General features: G+C 41.6%; 2 protein-coding genes across 2 annotated transcripts in view; both read right to left on the reverse strand.

Annotated features, from left to right (window-relative positions):
• Cen (cerebellar degeneration-related protein 2-like) overlaps positions 1-5,046 on the reverse strand; it is a 621,507-nt gene extending 616,461 nt beyond the window's left edge. Inside the window, exon 1 of the mRNA XM_069314440.1 lies at positions 4,683-5,046. The gene's annotated coding sequence lies outside the window, so the exon portion shown is untranslated. The remainder of the gene's footprint in view (positions 1-4,682) is intronic.
• LOC138357621 (uncharacterized) overlaps positions 1-16,809 on the reverse strand; it is a 46,655-nt gene extending 29,846 nt beyond the window's left edge. Inside the window, exons 1-2 of the mRNA XM_069314618.1 lie at positions 16,709-16,809; positions 7,494-7,549 (exon numbers count right to left, since the gene is read on the reverse strand). Coding sequence (XP_069170719.1) covers positions 7,494-7,549; positions 16,709-16,809 — 157 coding nt within the window. The remainder of the gene's footprint in view (positions 1-7,493; positions 7,550-16,708) is intronic.
• Positions 16,810-21,251: the final 4,442 nt, after the last annotated feature.

Consider the following 21,251-nt stretch of genomic DNA (forward strand, 5'->3'; position numbering starts at 1 on the left):
AGTGCAGGGAAGAGAAAAAGTATACTTTCTCAGTCTTGAACCCCGTAACCAAGAAAGAGTGTCAACTGAGTCTCTAACCATTTATAATAATAATAATATATGTTGGCCTAGCCTAGTCGAACCCAACCTAACCTAACCTGATCTAGCCTAACTTTACCTAAAAACTAAAGCTATTTTTTACTACATTTAATCTAACTTAGCTTAACACAACTAAAGTTTAATTATACTAAATTTAACAAAATTTAACCTATCCCATCTAAATTTTTACCAATTTTATCCTAATTATTTAAGTAAATTCCACCAAATTCATCCAAATTCACCCTAATCATAACACAAGAAAATATAAATTTTACTAATGTAACTAAGTTATATCTAGCCTAATTTAAACCTAATTTATTATCAGATCCAACAAAATTTATATAAATTTACCATAACATATCCAAAGCTGAATTCTATTAAATTTAACAAGTTTACACTAATAACACCAGTGAAGTTAAATTTAACTAACTCTTAGAAATGTTTCCTTCTAATTCCTACATGTAATTAAGTTCTTCCCACTGCAGAGTGGGTCGAGTGGTTAGGCCTAATCTCACCAGTATCATAATAATCAGTCGGTAATTCTCCCGCCGAGTTAAAATAACTAAGTTATTTAAAATAGATACAGTAATTATTTATATAGCGCGTTTCACGAAGACGAGTAATGAAATTACTTCGTTACTTAACACCAGCACGCATTATTAAGCGGTCCTAAGTAAATAAGTGAGTAACTAAGCGAGTGAATAAGTAATTGAGCGAGTGAGTAAGAGACCGAGAGTAAATAAGGGAGTGAGTGGATGCACACCCCTTGCTGTCACGAATGCACTATTCGTGCATTCGTGCCACGACTTGGAACTTCAGCCAACTCTCGAAGGCACTCAGTCCCCATTCCGTCCTCCTAAGGTTTCCCAACGTCAAGAAATTGTCGTACTGTGCCCTTATCCTAACCTACCAGAGGCCCCAAAACAGAAAACGGGACAGTATGTCCATTTCGCGAGCTGTTACCATTTTCTAATACGACAATTTTAGTGTAAGTAAAGTATACGTAAAAATGCGACGCTCTATTAGGAGGACGGGTTGGGGTCCCCTGGCCAAGGCAGGGTGAAGTAGAGGAGAGTTTCCATGATGATAGGTATTAAGGACAACAATAGGTGTGAAAAACATTGGAGGAATAATATTTTGAGATTCAAAGTCTGCTCTTCAAACAATCGAAAACTTCTCCTGGAAGATCGACAGCAAGAACCTCATACTACCAATTATAAATGACCTAATTCACCCTGATGCCCCTGTTACCTAGCAGTAAATAGGTACCTGGGAGTTAGTCAGCTGTCACGGGCTGCTTCCTGGGGGTGGAGGCCTGGTAGAGGACCGGGCCGCGGGGACACTAAAGCCCCGAAATCCTCTCAAGATAACCAAGAAGATGGGCAGCACAAAACGTCCACCAGACTGGGCGACACAGTGGTTGCCAGGATCAGGTTGGGTTACCGTTACCTGTGGCAGGTGGCTATAGGTGACGGATCTCCCAATCCTGAGCACTCCAGGTGCAAACTCTGTGAGCAGGAACTACGGCATGATCTCCCACACTACATCACCGAATGCCCAGTTATTAGACCTTTCAGACCAGTTGGCATGAGGTACCTGGAGCTTTGCAATTACTTTTATTACCTCTCGTGTTCTTGAAGATATCCTCACAGTGTACCCAAAATTTCCCCTACTAAACATATGGCTCTGTATGACTAACCATCCTGCGAGATGGGGACTTTAATTATCACTGCTACCTTATTCACTCTTGTGCTCATGATATCCTCATAACGAAACCAGAGTCTGTCAGTGCAGACTACTTATCACCTGCCTCTGTATGACTAACCATCCTGTGTGATGGGGATTTTTAGCATCACGTAGCTAGCTTTTGACACACTGTACTCCCCTTTATATAGTCTAGGGTAGCTGCACAAATGCAGATGTACCTAATGTATTAATAAAAAAGTGACCAATGTATTAAAATTGAGAATATGCATATATTTTATTTCTGTAAGCAGAAAATTGTTCTTGTAAACTGGATTAGAGACACTCTTAAAGGTTTATGTGGACCAAGTATTAGAGTGGAGTTAATGAGGTTTTTAATGTTTCAAATTGACATAAAAGGCAAGAAAATTAAGAATACAATAATTATGCTACTTTCTGATTACATTTTTTGTGTGTGGATAGGCAGGCAGGAGGGTTACTGTGTGTGGATAGGCAGGCAGGAAGGCTACTGTGTGTGGATAGGCAGGCAGGAGGGTTACTGTGTGTGGATAGACAGGCAGGAAGGTTACTGTGTGTGGATAGGCAGGCAGGAGGGTTACTGTGTGTGGATAGGCAGGCAGGAGGGTTACTGTGTGTGGATAGGCAGGCAGGAAGGCTACTGTGTGTGGATAGGCAGGCAGGAGGGTTACTGTGTGTGGATAGACAGGCAGGAAGGTTACTGTGTGTGGATAGGCAGGCAGGAGGGTTACTGTGTGAGGATAGGCAGGCAGGAGGGTTACTGTGTGTGGATAGGCAGGCAGGAGGGTTACTGTGTGTGGATAGGCAGGCAGGAGGGTTACTGTGTGTGGATAGACAGGCAGGAGGGTTACTGTGTGTGGATAGGCAGGCAGGAGGGTTACTGTGTGAGGATAGGCAGGCAGGAGGGTTACTGTGTGTGGATAGGCAGGCAGGAGGGTTACTGTGTGTGGATAGGCAGGCAGGAGGGTTACTGTGTGAGGATAGGCAGGCAGGAGGGTTACTGTGTGTGGATAGGCAGGCAGGAGGGTTACTGTGTGTGGATAGGCAGGCAGGAGGGTTACTGTGTGTGGATAGACAGGCAGGAGGGTTACTGTGTGGGGATAGGCAGGCAGGAGGGTTACTGTGTGTGGATAGGCAGGCAGGAGGGTTACTGTGTGTGGATAGGCAGGCAGGAGGGTTACTGTGTGAGGATAGGCAGGCAGGAGGGTTACTGTGTGTGGATAGGCAGGCAGGAGGGTTACTGTGTGAGGATAGGCAGGCAGGAGGGTTACTGTGTGAGGATAGGCAGGCAGGAGGGTTACTGTGTGTGGATAGGCAGGCAGGAGGGTTACTGTGTGGGGATAGGCAGGCAGGAGGGTTACTGTGTGAGGATAGGCAGGCAGGAGGGTTACTGTGTGTGGATAGGCAGGCAGGAGGGTTACTGTGTGGGGATAGGCAAGCAGGAGGGTTACTCAGTAGACAAAATATTGAAGTTCTTGCGAGGTAGGATCAGGTATAACATTTGGGGTTTACGGCTCATGCTCGGTGATGATATGGAAAATTGGTTTACTGAGAATTATATAAATATACATAAATGTAATAATTTCTCCTGTAAATTAATGTAAATATAATCTCTAAAATTGTAAATCATTTAAAGAAAAATAAGTATAACATTTAGGGGTTTATAGTTCATGCTCTGATAATATGAAACACTTGTTTACTGAGAATTATACTACTGTATATGTAATGTAGTATTGCCTTGTAAAATGTATGTATACATGATTTATATTGTATTTTATTATATAAAAAGAAAAAATGTTCCCTCATACCGTCTGCTCATTCCGGAACAGTTTACCGGTACCCTCACGGATGAGGTTGGGGTACTCAGACCCTGACGCCCAGTGCCCACAACTCTACTCCTAAACAACTATGTGAACAGCGCCATTCTTGCGTGTCGGCAGTCCCCTGTACAGAGCAGGCTCAACCACCCACCCCTCCCTGGAACACTATGCCTGGGAAGCCGTGCTGTGAACCTTGAAGAGGGTGTTACTGATGGTATTCCGTTTCTCACGACATGGCCATACAGTCTGGCCTGACCCACGATGTTCTGACACACCACCACGTTTACTCCCCGTCCTTACGCAGCCTCGGACCTCCACGTGGAATACATTAGCTACTTCCACACGTAAATGTAAAATAAATCCCGTTTCCCAGTGATAGATCTGTATAAACGTGTTCTGCTACTTGTGTATGGTCGGTTCAGTAGATAAGCAGCTAGAGCAATGGAGAGTGGACATTTAACCACCATAATAAAATAAGGGACTATTAATTACTGGAGAAATAATCATGTAAATCAACCGTAAAGGTCTGGCAAGGCTGAAAATCAAGCGCCATCTGGCAACTCTCCGCCTAATAACCGGAAGAATTTTTGAATTTATTTAATCACAAATTAATCAGACACTGTTTAGTGCTTCCAATATGACTTAAATAATTCTCTAAATAGTTACTGCATGAAACTGCAAAAAATATTAATCTTCTAAGAAGCTTGAGCACTGTTACTTGATATATATTTATAATTTCTGACACTAGGCTATCACGACCTTCAATCTCAAATCTATCAAAAAAATTAGGTGAATTCTTCGTCCTAAATCATATATATAATATATATATATATATATATATATATATATATATATATATATATATATATATATACACATATATATATATATATATATATATATATATATATATATAAATCTTAATCCTTACTATGGTCAGTATCACAATCTCAATACATAAAATGCCAACATATTTATAGCCATCATACCGCACTGAAAGCACTAATATACAGTCCTTGAAGATGCTAGCAAGAAAAGGAAGAGAAGAGATTGATGCTCTACCTGGAAGCTGCCCTCGCCGCTCAGCTCTGATGAAGGTGGTTACTATAGAGGCTAGTCACACCTCTTGCTTCACCTGGCTAGTCTCCCGGGGCTAGGGCTTCCTACTTCGTCCTCGTACGCGGCGCTCTATGGCACTCTGTCCTCCCCCACACCAGCCGCCTGATCTTCCTGGTTGGCGATAACTGTAGACCCGAATTGCATGCCATTTTCTGGTCGCGCAGAGGATGTTCCTCGACCCAGTTCTCAAGTACTAACTCGGGCGATCCCAGCTCACCGTTGCTACTGCTTTTAGGTCCTCGTCTTCAGGAACTATCCCGGGAAGCTTCACACGGTCTCTCTTGAGGGTTAGCCTCGCCAAATTCTCGATTTTAGCCGAGCTGACCACGTAGCGGCCTATCCTTGCGACACTACAGAGTGCAATGGCGCCCGCCCGCTGCCTGAGCCAATCAGGTGCTCTCGCCGTATCACGTGACATCAGGTCAACACCTCATTGGTCACTTCTATTTGCATGTGACCAATCACCTCCTCTCCTTCATCCGAGTAACTTGGTGTCGCTGTGTCTGATTTTTGGCGGGATTTTCTACATTGGGTTGGGCAATGTTTGTCATCTTGTCAACTGACTAGGCTATTAAAAAGTTATAAATCCAAAAATCGGTTTCTTGTCTCCATGTTTACATTGTAAAATAAATACGGTATGCTTTCTACTCATATACATAGGGAGTATGACTCTTGACCAACGGGAAGAGGCGCATCAATCGGCGATGTTAAGCGTAACAATAAGTACGTGAGTACGTGAGTGAGTGAGAGAGTAAGTACGTGAGTGAGTGAGTGAGAGTAAGTACGTGAGTGAGTAAGTACGTGAGCGAGTGAGAGAGTAAGTACGTGAGCGAGTGAGTAAGTACGTGAGTGAGAGAGAAAGTACGTGAGTGAGTGAGAGAGTAAGTACGTGAGTGAGAGAGAGTAAGTACGTGAGTGAGTGAGAGAGTAAGTACGTGAGTGAGTGAGAGAGTACGTGAGTGAGTGAGAGAGTAAGTACGTGAGTGAGTGAGAGAGTAAGTACGTGAGTGAGTGAGTGAGAGTAAGTACGTGAGTGAGTGAGAGTAAGTACGTGAGCGAGTGAGTAAGTACGTGAGTGAGAGAGAAAGTACGTGAGTGAGTGAGAGAGTAAGTACGTGAGTGAGAGAGAGTAAGTACGTGAGTGAGTGAGAGAGTAAGTACGTGAGTGAGTGAGAGAGTACGTGAGTGAGTGAGAGAGTAAGTACGTGAGTGAGTGAGAGAGTAAGTACGGGAGTGAGAGAGAAAGTACGTAAGTGAGTGAGAGAGTAAGTATGTGAGTGAGTGAGAGAGTAAGTACGTGAGTGAGAAAGTAAGTACGTGAGTGAGTGAGAGAGTAAGTACGTGAGTGAGTGAGAGAGTAAGTACGTGAGTGAGTGAGTAAGTACGTGAGTGAGTGAGTAAGTACGTGAGTGAGTGAGAGAGTAAGTACGTGAGTGAGTGAGAGAGTAAGTACGTGAGTGAGTGAGAGAGTAAGTACGTGAGTGAGTGAGAGAGTAAGTACGTGAGTGAGTGAGAGAGTAAGTACGTGAGTGAGAGAGTAAGTACGTGAGTGAGTGAGAGAGTAAGTACGTGAGTGAGTGAGAGAGTAAGTACGTGAGTGAGTAAGGAAGCAAGAGAATGAGTAAGAAAGTCAGAAAGAAAGCAAGTGAGTAAACAAGTGTGAGTAAATGAGTGAGTGAGTAAGCGAGTGACGTGAGTAAGTAAACAAGTGAGTGAGTAAGTACTTACCTATCAGTATCTACGAGGGAGTTTGGTGTAGCTCTCTATGCCCCCGCCTACTAGCCTAGTTAGTACCTGATGCGTTTCAACTTAACTATTCTGACTTTCAATTCTGTCGTATCGGGCCTTAAAGTTGTGGATGGAGGTGGCTCCCACAACTTCCTCGTTTAGGTCATTCCACTTGTCAACTACCCATACAGGGTACGAATCCGTGCTTAAGTCCCTTCAGCTCACTGGTGTTTCCAGCTTCCACCTGCGTCCTCTTGTCCTGTTTTCTCTCAATATGAAGAGGCTATTTTGTGTCCACCTTATCTATTCCCCCCTCAGTATCTTGTATGTTGTGATCATATCCTCTCTGTTCCTTCTATCCTCTTGGGTTGTGATATTTAGTTCCATTAGGCTATATTTGTAGCCTAACCCTTAGCTCTGGCACCAGTCTTGTTGCAAACATTTTTATTTTGGCTTTAGGCTTCACAAGATGTGAATTCCAGGCCGGTGATACATATTCCACTATTGGTCTAACAAATGTTGCGTAGATTATCTTGAAGGAGTCCTGATTTAGGTTTTTAAACAATGTTCTTATATTTGCCAGCGTTCCATATGCTGCCGATGTTATCCTGTTTAAGTGTGCCTCCGGTGTGAGTGTGGGAATGATGGCCATTCCCAGATACTTCTCCTTTTCTGATTCCTGTAGTTGCCTTAACCTAATGATGTAGATGCCTTTTGGTCTCCTCTCTTCCTTTCCCATCCTCATTACCAAACACTCCAGCAATCATTTCCTTGACCATTCCTGGAGTTTGTCAAGGCACTCCAGTAACTTTCTGCAGTCCTCATGTTTTCACATTCCTCATCACTTTTGCATTACCTGCAAACATTGACATGTCTGAACTCACTCCCTTGGGTAGGTTGTCGACATAACTTAGGGACATCAGCGGTCCAACAGCCTTGCGGGACCCAACTTGCTACATTTCTCCAGCACGAAACCTCCTCTCTGACTGTGATTCTCTGCTTTTTGGCCTCCATGTGCTCCCTTACCCAGATCACTGTTTTCCCAGTTATCCTCGCCTGGTTCTCCATCTTGTACAACAGTCCTTCATGGGGAACAATGTTAAATGCTTTTTGACAGTCTAGAAAAAATACAGTCTACCCAGCTTTCGCTTTCCTGTCTTGTTTAGTAACCTTGTCATAAACCTCAATCCAGTTTGTCAGGCACGTGGGTGGGTGAATGATTGAGAAAGTAAGAGTAAGTAGGTGAATAAGTAAGTAAACAAGTGAGTGAGTGAGTTGTTGAGTAATTGAGTGAGTAAGTGGGGATGTGAGTGAATGAGTAAGGAAGTAAGCACGAAAGCCTGTGAGTGAGTGTGTAAGTAAGAAAGTGAGTGCACATGTGAGTAAGTGAGTGATCAAGTAAATGTGAGTGAATGGCGAATAAACAATTGAGTGAGTAAACAAATGAGTGAGTGAACAAGTATTCATCTAGTTGTGCTTGCGTGGGTTGAGCTTTGGCTCTTTGGTCAACCCGTCCGCCTAAGGTTTTCCAACGCCTAGAAAACGGTTAATTCAAAGTGATAAGACGCTTCGCGAGCGATTTGGCCCGGGTTCGTATCCTGGCCGGGGAGGATTGACTAGGCGCAAATCCTTAACTGCACGCCTCTGTTCACCCAGCAGTGATTGGGTGCCTGATTTGGCGTGTCGACAGTGTTATACAACAGCTACTTAGTTGCTACAATCATACAGGTCAACAAGCTGCCATAGAGCTCAGCACAGACCAGCAAGCTACCACACAGAAGATATTCACTAGCAATAGCAGAACATATAGCGGACAAAATAACAATGCGATTACTTGCAAGAAAACCGATACTGGCGTGCGAGATAACAAGTCCTATCACCCACGGAAATACTGTGTAATTATAACACTTGGTCGTCGTCATCTGGAGTACCACTTCTCCGAATTGGTTCTCACAGAAGGGTGGATGACCTGGCCGAGCCCACGAGGGTATGGCGACGGCCAGAGACCCCTTGAGTGTACATGACTATACCCTCCCGCTCCAGCGGGAGTTGCTAAGAGCTTTCGCTTTTAATTGTTTTCGCCTGTATGCTGCTGTCAAGTCACCAAACTTCCCGCTTAGGCAGCCTGTTGTTTGCCTTCAGCTTTCGTTATTTTTTTAATGATATGTTGTGTACCCTTCCCTTTGTGCGCTGTGTCTTATATAAGAAAAAATACAAAAGAGTTTTCCATTGTACTAACCCATTATTATCATCTTAAGTCTTGTGGGTGAGATTGTCATCTTACCATTATTTTATATATTTTAGTTTGTATTGTTAGGTAAATATGTGTGCTTAGGATTACCTACACCTCCCTATGCCCTGTGGTTCGAGGGGGAACAGATGCCCTGAAGCTATATAAAAACCCTACACCCCCTCCACCGCTCCTGTGCCAAGTAAGAGACCACTACGGGCTCACCATAGCCCGTGCTACTTGCGCCGCTCCTGTGCCAGGTGAGTTACGGGCTCACCATAGCCCGTGCTACTTGCCCCGCTCCTGTGCCAGGTAAGTCCACTACGGGCTCACCATAGCCCGTGCTACTTGCCCCGCTCCTGTGCCAGGTAAGTCCACTGCGGGCTCACCATAGCCCGTGCTACTTGCCCCGCTCCTGTGCCAGGTAAGTCCACTACGGGCTCACCATAGCCCGTGCTACTTGCCCCGCTCCTGTGCCAGGTAAGTCCACTACGGGCTCACCATAGCCCGTGGTACTTGGAACTTTTTGTTCCCAGTAGCTGAATAAGTGGCAAGGGGATCCAGGGGACAATAGAACATCTCTGATGACATGACCTAACGTGTTCATTTTTACTCAAAACCTTTCAAAACCAAGATCAGCCAGTGAAGAACACTCAAGGTCGAGACGCCTCGAGAGGAATAACAACATATTCACTCGCAAGATTTCTAGATAACATATACGAGTCACTAAGATAACACGTTGATACCGGTTACCAAGATAACGCTTGCAGGACAGAGGAGTATAGTGGGATACTCTCAGTAGCAGTCGAGGTCAGACCGTAACGCTCAAGCAATCACTCTGCAGCAGAACATACCACTCAAGCGATCACTAGCTGCAGGGGTCAGAACATACCACTCAAGCGATCACTAGCTGCAGGGGTCAGAACATACCACTCAAGCGATCACTCTAGCTGCAGGGGTCAGAACATACCACTCAAGCGATCACTCTAGCTGCAGAGGTCAGAACATACCACTCAAGCAAACACTTAAATAACCTTTATGTAATGGGAATGTTTACTGAACTTACAGTAATCTGCATAGTGCTATTATTACACTTTTTTATATAAATAAAATGCGAGAAAAATTGTGTAGCCTAAACTAATCGAATTAAAAATTTACAATATGACTGAATAAAATCGTTGGATTAATTTACTAATTTAGCAATAATAGGCAATGTATATATATATATATATATATATATATATATATATATATATATATATATATATATATATATATATATATATATATATATATTATTGTTCGCTGTTCACAAACGATAACAGAAGTAAAGTGTACACATTTATCAAATGATTTAGGAAAAAATGACAAAATGTTATTGAAACTAACCTGATAGTTGACCAGATCCTCGCACGACTACCTTCAAGAGGAAGGACTATTACAATGGTTTGCATAGATCCACAGCGAACTCGTTCACTATTCAGGGCACTTGTTGGGAATATGTGTGTCACTACATATGTATAATTGGTCGGTGAGAGCACGTGGCCACACGAGTCGAAGTGTTCCCATGGCTCAGGTGAACAATGTACAGGCAGTGTTTCTCTGTAAATATATGGCTCTCAGTAATAATAGAGGTCAGACCTATAGCGCTCAAGCGATCACTGTACAGCATAGGAAGTAAGAACATACCACTCAAGCGGTCAATGTAGTCGCAGAACATACCTCTGTGGGTACCTGGCCAGATACTAGGATTTATTCAAGCTTAAGCTAAAGAAATATAGTCTTAAGAGCAGGGGAGTGAAGTCATTAACACAGAGCTGGACATGGAAAAGTTTATAGTAGACACTCGAGTGAACTATATTCCATACGCCAGCTAGAAGAGCATTGCGGTGTTACTGACTCGGGTGGGCCCTAGCTAAAGCTTCAACCACACACAACACGCCCGACCGCTCTCCACTGCCGCCCACCACACACTGTCACACCCCACCACTACTACGCTCACCACCTCCCACTGAAACACCTCACGACCCCACCCACCCACCGCCCCCCACCACAGTCACAACCCCTCACACGCCGGGAAATGTTGTTGCATTACGGCTTCGTCTCCTCCTCCCGCGACACATTTGGTGCGCGCGGATGGCGGCCCACTCTTGTAATGTGCTCACCTCATCCACCCTTCATTCATCCCCACTCACGCTAGAAAATTAACTTGGCTTTATCGCCAGGGTTTCCATTAGCGGAGGATCATCTTGTGAGCATTATATATATATATATATATATATATATATATATATATATATATATATATATATATATATATATATATATATATATATATATATATATATATATATGTCGTACCTAGTAGCCAGAACTCACTTCTCAGCCAACTAAGCAAGGCCCGATTTGCCTAATAAGCCGAGTTTTCTGGAATTAATATATTTTCTCTAATTTTTTTCTTATGAAATGATAAAGCTACCCATTTCATTACGTATGAGGTCACTTTTTTTTTATTGGAGTTAAAATTAACGTTGATATATGACCGAACCTAACCAACCCTACCTAACCTAACCTAACCTATCTTTATAGGTTAGGTTAGGTTAGGTAGCCGAAAAAGTTAGGTTAGGTAGGTTAGGTAGTCGAAACACAATTAATTCATGAAAACTTGGCTTATTAGGCAAAACGGGCCTTGAATAGTAGGCTGAGAAGTGCGTTCTGGCTACTAGGTACGACATATGTAGATATATATATATATATATATATATATATATATATATATATATATATATATATATATATCTTCCCACAACCAAACCATCGCCAGAGAAATCCTTGTAAACAACACAGAAATCATCGATAGATACAGTGATAGCAGAAGGCTTGACGTTTGCGAGGCACTACACATTAAAAAGTCAACACCAGCAATCAACAGCCAACTAATGCACAACTATATTCTACCCACCTCAAGACTCCGCTCCAATATAGAAGCATCAAGAAATATGGACCAATAGGCTTTCTACAATCACTTCCATTCAATACCCATTGTTTCGTGTTCTGTCTTGTGTTGATAAAATTAATACCCTATTAATACCACCTCACCCCATCCACCTCACTCAAATGTAGATATAAACAAATCTGAGATGTGTAAGTTCTATTCAGTTGTGTATATGTTAACTAAAGTCTTTGAAAATGTAATAAGTTTTACTAAACGCGCTCAAGTGTCGCGTCAGACTAGAAATAAAAATGAATTTTGGAGAATTGATTTTTGAATTACCACCAACAGTGAAAAGAAATGTACGAAAGATTGAGAAAATTCGTGTTAGAATTATTAATCTTACTTTTTCGGTTATATTTAATAATATATGTCTACAGGAAAGACTGCTACCAAAATATACTAATATATATATATATATATATATATATATATATATATATATATATATATATATATATATATATATATATATATATATATATATATATATGTCGTACCTAGTAGCCAGAATGCACTTCTCAGCCTAGTATGCAAGGCCTTATTTGCCTAATAAGCCAAGTTTTCCGAAATTAATATATTTTCTCAATTTTTTTTCTTATGAAATGATAAAGCTACCCATTTCATTATGTATGAGGTAAATTTTATTTTTTTGGAGTTAAAATTAACGTAGATATATGACCGAACCTAACCAACCCTACCTAACCTAACCTAACCTATCTTTATAGGTTAGATTAGGTTAGGTAGCCGAAAAAGTTAGGTTAGGTTAGGTAGGTTAGGTAGTCGAAAAACAATTATTTCATGAAAACATGGCTTATTAGGCAAATTGGGCCTTGCATAGTAGGCTGAGAAGTGCGTTCTGGCTACTAGGTACGACATATATATATATATATATATATATATATATATATATATATATATATATATATATATTCCTTTGGATTCAGTAATCCAGATGGGGGCGCACCAGAAATTTATATAATTGAATCACTACTTTATTCTCCTTAAAGTCAAAGATACGTTTAATTAAAGTTTGAAAGTAATACGGAAGCCCTGGAGCACAAAATAGTGGTAAGTTTATATTACATAATTACATTACATTCTATCACAGCCCCGTGTCACGCTCTAGGAAGCGTTTGAGGTTATCTTGAGGTGATTTCGGGGCTTAGCGTTCCTGCGGCCCGGTCCTCGATCAGGCCTCATTTTTGTTACTCATCCCCAGGAAGCAGCCCGTAGCAGCTGTCTAACCCCCAGATACCTATTTACTGTTAGGTGAACAGGAGCATCATTGTGAAAGAAACTCTGCCCATTTGTTTCCGCCTTCGTCGGGGATCGAACCCGGAACCTTAGAACTACGAATCCCGAGCGCTGTCCACTAAGCCGTCAGGCCCCCCGTTTGAGGTCAGGATTAATATTGCAATTCAGAGTTGTATAGAAATAGAGTACACTTGAGTGCGTGGAGTGACATGATATCTAGCAGCATATTCAAAGATTTCAGTAAGGTACTGAATGCTGTCTGGGATTGAAGTTATTGTTCTAACTGCTGGTTTTTGTTGAGTAATAATGGGTCGTAGATCATTTTTGGTTGTAGATCACCAGTGCATAGTGCTGTACCGAAAGTAAGATATGGATAGATGACTGGAATAATAATGTGTTACCAAGGCAGAGCGAGGTACGTAGTATCGGATTATAGAAAAAATGCCTACTGGTTTATAAAGTTTTGTGCTATATTTTTATTAAGGTTGAAAATTAAGGTTGTATCATCATTTGAGAAAATTAAGGTTGTGTCATCATTTGAGAAAATTAAGGTTGTGTCATCATTTGAGAAAATAATTTAAGGTTGTGTCATCATAAAATATAATTGGCTTCAGGTGTTGAGTGGAATTTGGATGATCATTGATGTAAATGAGAACGTGGAGCAAGTGGACTACCCTGCGGTACAACAGTGGTAATTGGGAGGGTGGGAAACGTAGCCTCGGTCACAGAAACAAACTGCTGCCAGCCACTGAGGTAAAATCAGAAGAACTGAAGGGAGTGACTCGTGACTCCAATCCAATCTTAGGGTATTCAAATGATTGGATCTTACAAGCGATATCTGTGTGTGGGGTTCTACTACTGTAAATTACCTCAAGCCCATCATCACCCAATATAAATCTGCTATCAGAACAATAACAAACTCTGTTTTCAGACAACACACAACCCCTTTGTTTAGATCCCTAAACAAGCTAAACATACACCACGCATTTTCTTGGGCTATTTACACGTACAAAACCTTGTTCCTAAATGCAAATCCTGATCTGAAACTCTTCACTGACAGATGTAATACTATAATCACCACACCAGAAATAAATATATCTTTGATATCCCCAGTCAAACTAAATCTGTGCAAACACTATGTAAATCAAGAGACCTAGTCTATGGAACTCACTCCCTAACGCATTAAAAAGTTGTCCAACCTATGCGTTATTCAAGGGTAAAACCAAAAAGTACCTAATTTCATCCTCATAGTGCTTCAAACTCGCACTGTATCTTGTACTACCCACTTCCCCGGTATATGTGCCTAAGACATGCAACTTCACCATTGTAATCACTGTCATCAACTTATATCATAGATGTTATGTATTTTGAACGCAAATTTTGCTATAATGTACCTATTACTAATCTTCAAATTATGCTACAATGTGCCTAGTAATAATCTTCACATTTTACTACAATGTACCTATTAATATTCTTCTAATTTTACTACAATGTTAGATTAAGGACCTGCGCGAAACGCTATGTGTGTTAGTGGCTTTGCAAGAATGTAAAAACATCAATGTTATATACTCTTACAAACCCAATGTACCTTCTTGTGTGTATAAATAACTAAATTATAATGAATCCTGGTTGATAGGCTACATCATAATGAACCCACGGGGATAGATTTACATCATTATAAACCCATGAGGATAGGCTTACATCATAATGAACCCATGAGGATAGGCTTACATCATAATGAACCCATGAGGATAGACTAAGATCAGGAAGTAAAGAAGGACCCTCTGTCCTTCCCTCCCCCATTCCCTTTGACCCCCCTTCTCAACAAAAATTATTATTATTAAGCACTGAAACATCATATTGGGTCTCCAATCACCCCCTTATCCCTCCCCCCTCTCCCCCGCATCCTAATATTCCCACCTTTCGTCTCTTCCCCCCCACCATCTTCCCCTTCTCTCAGAAATTACAATATTAGAAAGGATTGGAACTACTGTTTGGGTCTCTTAAGGAAATATTTGTGTATGACGATGAACAACTTTTACAGCACCACAACCAATATTTCACACAAATCCATAAAAATTGGATGGGGGCATGTTAATAGTTACTAATATTTCTTAAGTAAATATCAAAAGTAGGCGTAATATTTCTTAAATAATTGAACTTAGGCCTACCTCGACCACCCTGTGTCTGTCCCGTACCCCAGACCATTCCCTCTACAAACCGACAGACATGATCTCTTAGTGTGTTCATTAACTCAACGTGGTAAGCTGGAATATTGAGCATAAGGTGTGCAAGCCAACATTATATTGTACCAATGGATGTAGACTAGCCTCATGTTGTAATTGTGATAGTAAGCCAACATCATATTGTACCAATGGATGTAGACTAGCCTCATGTTGTAATTGTGATAGTAAACCAACATCATATTGTACCAATGGATGTAGACTAGCCTCATGTTGTAATTGTGATAGTAAACCAACATCATATTGTACCAATGGATGTAGACTAGCCTCATGTTGTAATTGTGATAGTAAACCAACATCATATTGTACCAATGGATGTAGACTAGCCTCATGTTGTAATTGTGATAGTAAGCCAACATCATATTGTACCAATGGATGTAGACTAGCCTCATGTTGTAATTGTGATAGTAAACCAACTTAATTTTGTACCAATGGATGTAGACTAGCCTCATGTTGTAATTGTGATAGTAAACCAACTTCATTTTGTACCAATGGATGTATACTAGTTTCATGTTGTAATTGTGATAGTAAACCAACTTCATTTTGTACCAATGGATGTAGACTGGCTCGCATGTCTCCCCCCCCCGCCCCACACCCTCTCTTCAAACATCCCTCCTCTTCCCATTCTCCTTCCTTCTCTCCCCATCTCTGTCTGTCTCTATACACCTAGTTGTGCTTGCGTTGGTTGAGCTTTGGGTCTTTGGTCCCGCCTCTCAACTGTCAATCTACTAGTGTACAGATTCCTGGACCTACCTGCTTGATGGGGTTCTTTGAGTTCTTCTACTTCACAAGCCTGGCCTCGTTGTGAGAGTTTGGTCCACCAGGCTGTTGCTTGGAGCGGCCCGCAGGCCCACATACCCACCACAGCCCGGTTGGTCCGGCACTTCTTAAAGAAAACTATCTAGTTTTTCTCTTGAAGATGTCCACGGTTGTTCCGGCAATATTTCTGATGCTCGCTGGGAGGACGTTGAACAACCGCGGACCTCTGATGTTTATACAGTGTTCTCTGATTGTGCCTATGGCACCTCTGCTCTTCACTGGTTCTATTCTGCATTTTCTTCCATATCGTTCTCTCCAGTATGTTGTTATTTTACTGTGTAGATTTGGGACCTGGCCCTCCAGTATCTTCCAGATGTATATTATTTGGTATCTCTCGTCTCATTTATAGGGAGTACAGTTGGAGAGCTTTGAGACTATCCCAATAATTTAGATGTTTTATCGCGTCTATGCGTGCCGTATATGTTCTCTGAACTCCCTCTATTTCAGCAATCTCTCCTGCTCTGAAGGGGGAAAGTGAGTACTGAGCAGGACTCAAGACGGGACAGTACAAGTGTTTTGAATAGTACAACCATTGTGATGGGTTCCCTGGATTTGAAAGTTCTAATCCATCCTATCATTTTTCTGACTGAGGCAATATTTGCTTGATTAATTATGCTTCCTAAGCGTTAGATCGTCAGACATCATTATTCCCAAATCATGCTGCTTTCTTACTATGGGCAGAATTGATTGTGTTTTGTACCTTATATTATGTTTAAGGTTCTCATTTTTACCGTACCTGAGTACGTGGAATTCATCACTGTTAAACATGTTATCATGATGGAGCTTCTCGAGCTCCTTCATATCTACATTTGAAACTGTGTATGGAGTCAGCCTCCACCACATCACTTCTTAATGCATTCCATTACTCTGACACTGAAAAAGTTATTTATAATGTCACTGCGGCTCATTTGGGTACTCAGCTTCCACCAGTGGAAGTGTACCACCCGTGTTAAATAATCCATCCTTGTCTACCCTGTCAATTCCCCTGAGAATTTTTTATGTAGTAATCATGCCTCCCCGATCTCTGTGTCTGCCACTGTGTTTGTTGTTGCCAATCTGTGTTTTTGTTTACCTTCTTTTCTCACTCTCTCTTTACCCTGGCTTGTCGCAGCCTTGTGAGAAGCAGTCCATTTCGTGCTGCATTATTTGCTCAGTGCTAGCGTTGAGCACGTAGTCTTCAGCAAACAGGAAGTCTCTTATGACAGTTTCCTTCACCTTCGTAATGGCCTGAAGGCACCTGAGGTTGAATGGCCCACTCTGCTGGCCCCCCCCCCCTCCCCTGGGGCCTTCCTGATGCTTCGCATTACCAGTCTTGTTTCTGATGGGTATTCCATTCTGGCAATCACGGAAGGCATCAGTGAGCATGGCCGAGAATACCAAGCTGAAGGGTGTTGGGGTGAGAACCCAGCCCTGCTTCACACCGCTCGTCATCGGAATGGCTTTTGACTCGTCTCCATCGTCCAGTACTTTCGCCAACGTGGAACTGCAAGATAATCATAGTGAATTTGCCGGGACAGCCAAACTTCTCCAGGCTGTTATCAGTATATAGCACTCGGGAAGAAAATAGCTCCTTCAAAGATTACCTCACATTCTATGTAGAGATTGGTTAACAGTACTTGTACCCAGACGAGTTGCTTTAGAGGGATTGACTGATGAAGATTAAGCCACCCAAAAGGTGGCACGGGCATGAATAGCCCGTAAGTGGTGACCCTTTTGAACCATTACCAGTATCAAGAGCTGATACTGGAGATCTGTGGAGGTGCGACTGCACCCTGCGTGACGGGAGATGTCTCCCGTCCCTTTAGAGGGCAAGCTTACATCACTTTGTACCCAGAAGATCTCTTCCAGGAATAAGCTATCATAAACATTCCCAATGGTAATTTTATTAGGTGGCAAACATCATACTGCACCCTGGAGTCCCATTAGTGGGCTATCATCAGCTGTATTTAATGAGCCTTGCTCTAGTTAATTTATAATTCAGATGAGCTGTTACTGGGGCTATAATATCCTTCTTCTCGTGCAAATTAAAATAAATTTTATGAAATGTCCAAATTTTATTAGTCAGATTCGCATACTTTGCGTCATTATATAATGGAATGTGAACAAATCGCGAAATTTGGACATAACACCATAAATGGAGTCCAAGAACTGTTTAAGTATTTCATTCATAATGATGTACTGCCGGGAATCTTGGCAAAGTATCCAAAATTTGCTTACTGTAGGTGCAGCCTGCACATGACTGTAAAGCTGCCGCCCAGCTGGGTGGGTGTGGAGCACATGACTGTAAAGCTGCCGCCCAGCTGGGTGGGTGTGGAGCACATGACTGTAAAGCTGCCGCCCAGTTGGGTGGATGTGGAGCAAGACTAGTAACTGTGGTATCACCTAAGTGTAGTTACAGGATGAGAGCTACGCTCGTGGTGTCCCGTCTTCCCAGCACTCTTTGTCATATAACGCTTTGAAATTACTGACGAAGATATAATCCCCAGCCTACATGTTTAAGGGTCATCGTTTTAGGTGAAACAGTAACAACAGGTTTTGAGGGATTTGCTGCTTGCGTACCCTTGCTGCCCTGTTTCTTCCACTTTGGTGTGGAATTGTTTGGTTGGTGTTTCTTGGGAGTACTTATGGTACTCTTGGGTCTCATTGATAAATCAGTGTTTGACCTGTTAGTATGATTGATTGCTAGTACCCGTATTACCTAATGACTGTGTCATTTTAGGAGATTCGGTTAAAGAATTTGATGTGGGTACTGTTTCTGTAGATTTAGTGTAGGCTGTAAGTGCCTGGTTTGCTTCTTTTATTTACGACTAAACGGAAACTTTCAATGACGTCCTGAATTGTCAGGATGGTGTTATTTTGATATGAATATAACTCGTCTAGCACCTCGCTGGACAATTTTCTTTCGATGACAATTTTAGTCATCCTCTGAATGAGTCATCCACTCATCTATTTTTTTTTTTTTTTTGCAGGGATATTCCTGCGCGGGCCCTAAGCCTCTGGCTGGTCCACTAAGTGTTGCTTGTTCGTGTTTTACCTGGGCGGAGTATGAGTATTTATGACTCGTATGGTCGCTTCAGTAAGATTTTGCCATATGTGTTTAACAACTTCTTCTGCTCTGTTGAATCTAAATTGAAATCTTAATGGGTTTGTAACTGTGCACTGTGTTAGATAATGTTCCAGTGGTCTGTTGTGGTTGTAACTGTGCACTGTGTTAGATAATGTTCCAGTGGTCTGTTGTGGTTGTAACTGTGCACTGTGTTAGATAATGCTCCAGTGGTCTGTCGGGCATTTCTCCACAGTGCTGACATTTCCTCTCATCTTCCAGAACCTGTAAGCCTATTTCCCATGCACATGGGTATCCAAGCCTGATGCGATGTAAGTGTACTTCTGTTGCTCTACTGTTTCCTTTCATCAAACTAAGTGGTTCGTAGTTGGTTGAATTCTTGTACCAACCCGCAGATCCTGATGTTGCAACTGCTGTGTTGTGGTCACTGTACATCTTTTGCATTGCTCTGTTTCTAATTACTTTCTTACTCTGTGATAGTCTCTGTGGTATATAAATGTCTACATTTCTTCTCTTAGTTGCAAGTTTTCCAGCTTCGTCTGCAATGTCATTTCCTATTATTCCCACATGACTTGGCACCCAGTTGATAAGTACCCGGCGGCCTTGTCGTTTGAGTGTTTGAATTAATGATATGACATTTGTGATCAGATGTATGTTATCACATATGTGTTCTTGTTGCAAGGTTTCAATGGCGGTTCTCGAATCTGTATGTATGGTAACATGTTGTCGGTGTTGAGCAAGAGCATGTTCCAAAGCCTTTTGAATGGCTAGCATCTCTGTTTGTAAAGTTGAACACCCATTTGAGTCTCCAACTATTTACAGTTTCCTGCTTTAACTGCAGCTCCGGTTTCTTGTCCCTGCTGGTCTACTGATCCATCTGTGAAGTATGTGAAGCTGTCGGATGCCAAGTTTGCTTCTATATGCATCTGAACCACTTACGTAGCAGATGAGGATTTGTCTGGTTCTTTTTTCCTTCAATAACCATAATCTTAAAGTCTGCTGGCAGAGATTCCCCAAGGGGCTTGCATAACAAAGTCTGCATGTATTTCGTCGACACCCTTCTCAGTGACTGTGTTTGTTATATCGAATGTATTGATGGTGTTTATCGCACAATGGGTCCACCTGTTGCTATTGGAGGCTCTTCTGTCCAGAGTTAGTGCTCCAGTGATTATATCTTTAAGTGAACTGATTCTAGGTCTAGTCAATATCTTGGTCAGCATGCACGCAACTCATGTATGGTGAGTTTGACTCAACATAGATCTAAAGTGTCTTGTATAGTGACTGTTGTGAGCCTCTTGTTGATATTTTGTGATATAAAAAGGTTATTGATACTGTATGTATATGTATTTGTGTACAAAAATATGCATATACATGCACATGTGATGTAATATTAACACTTGTGTAACGATCTTCGCAAGATTGTCACTTGCTTAGCTAAACGAACTCTGGGGTTCAGTTCCTGAACCCATTATGTGCCTCTGTAACCGTATCCACCACTGCCCACCGGTTGGGTATGGAGTGCATAATAAAGAACTGAATAATAAAAAAATATTAATAGCCAGAGAGAGCACAATCCATTATAAAATTAAGATTTATTTATAGCTGTTAATTTTTTTTTAACACTAGAGGGTACAGGAGCAGAATTTTTCTGGCTATTGTTTTCAACCTATTAAAGCTCTTCCCTCCCACACCTCAGCTGAAGCTTCTTATCCTACTTGGCTTATCCCCAGAATACAGTGAGCTGCTTTTATTGCAACAGATGTCAGTTGTCTCACCCTGCCCAGGGCTGAGCATGGGTTGTCCTTACTGGTGAAGCAAAAGGCTGAAATCACTGACATGAACACTAAACGGTGTTGTATGCATCTTCTGCTAATTGTTGCAGCATTATCCTGTGATTGCCCGACATTTTAAGAGTGCATAAAATTACACATGATTGACCAAAAGGAAACAATGTGAAGTCACGGAACGGAACCCACCTCAAAACTACTTTGATGCATTCTTTGCTTCTACCAGAGGAACAAAGTTTATGATTTATTATCTTAAAATAAACATGGTAATAACCTACATATGAAGTTCTGGATAATTTATATTTACATTCAGCCATTTGAAATGATGATAAAATTACTTTATATATAATGAAATGAAATACAGGGGTAGTATAGGTAAATATAATGAACTA

This window comes from Procambarus clarkii, chromosome 79 (genome assembly GCF_040958095.1).
Source record: "Procambarus clarkii isolate CNS0578487 chromosome 79, FALCON_Pclarkii_2.0, whole genome shotgun sequence".
NCBI classification, from domain to species: domain Eukaryota; kingdom Metazoa; phylum Arthropoda; class Malacostraca; order Decapoda; family Cambaridae; genus Procambarus; species Procambarus clarkii.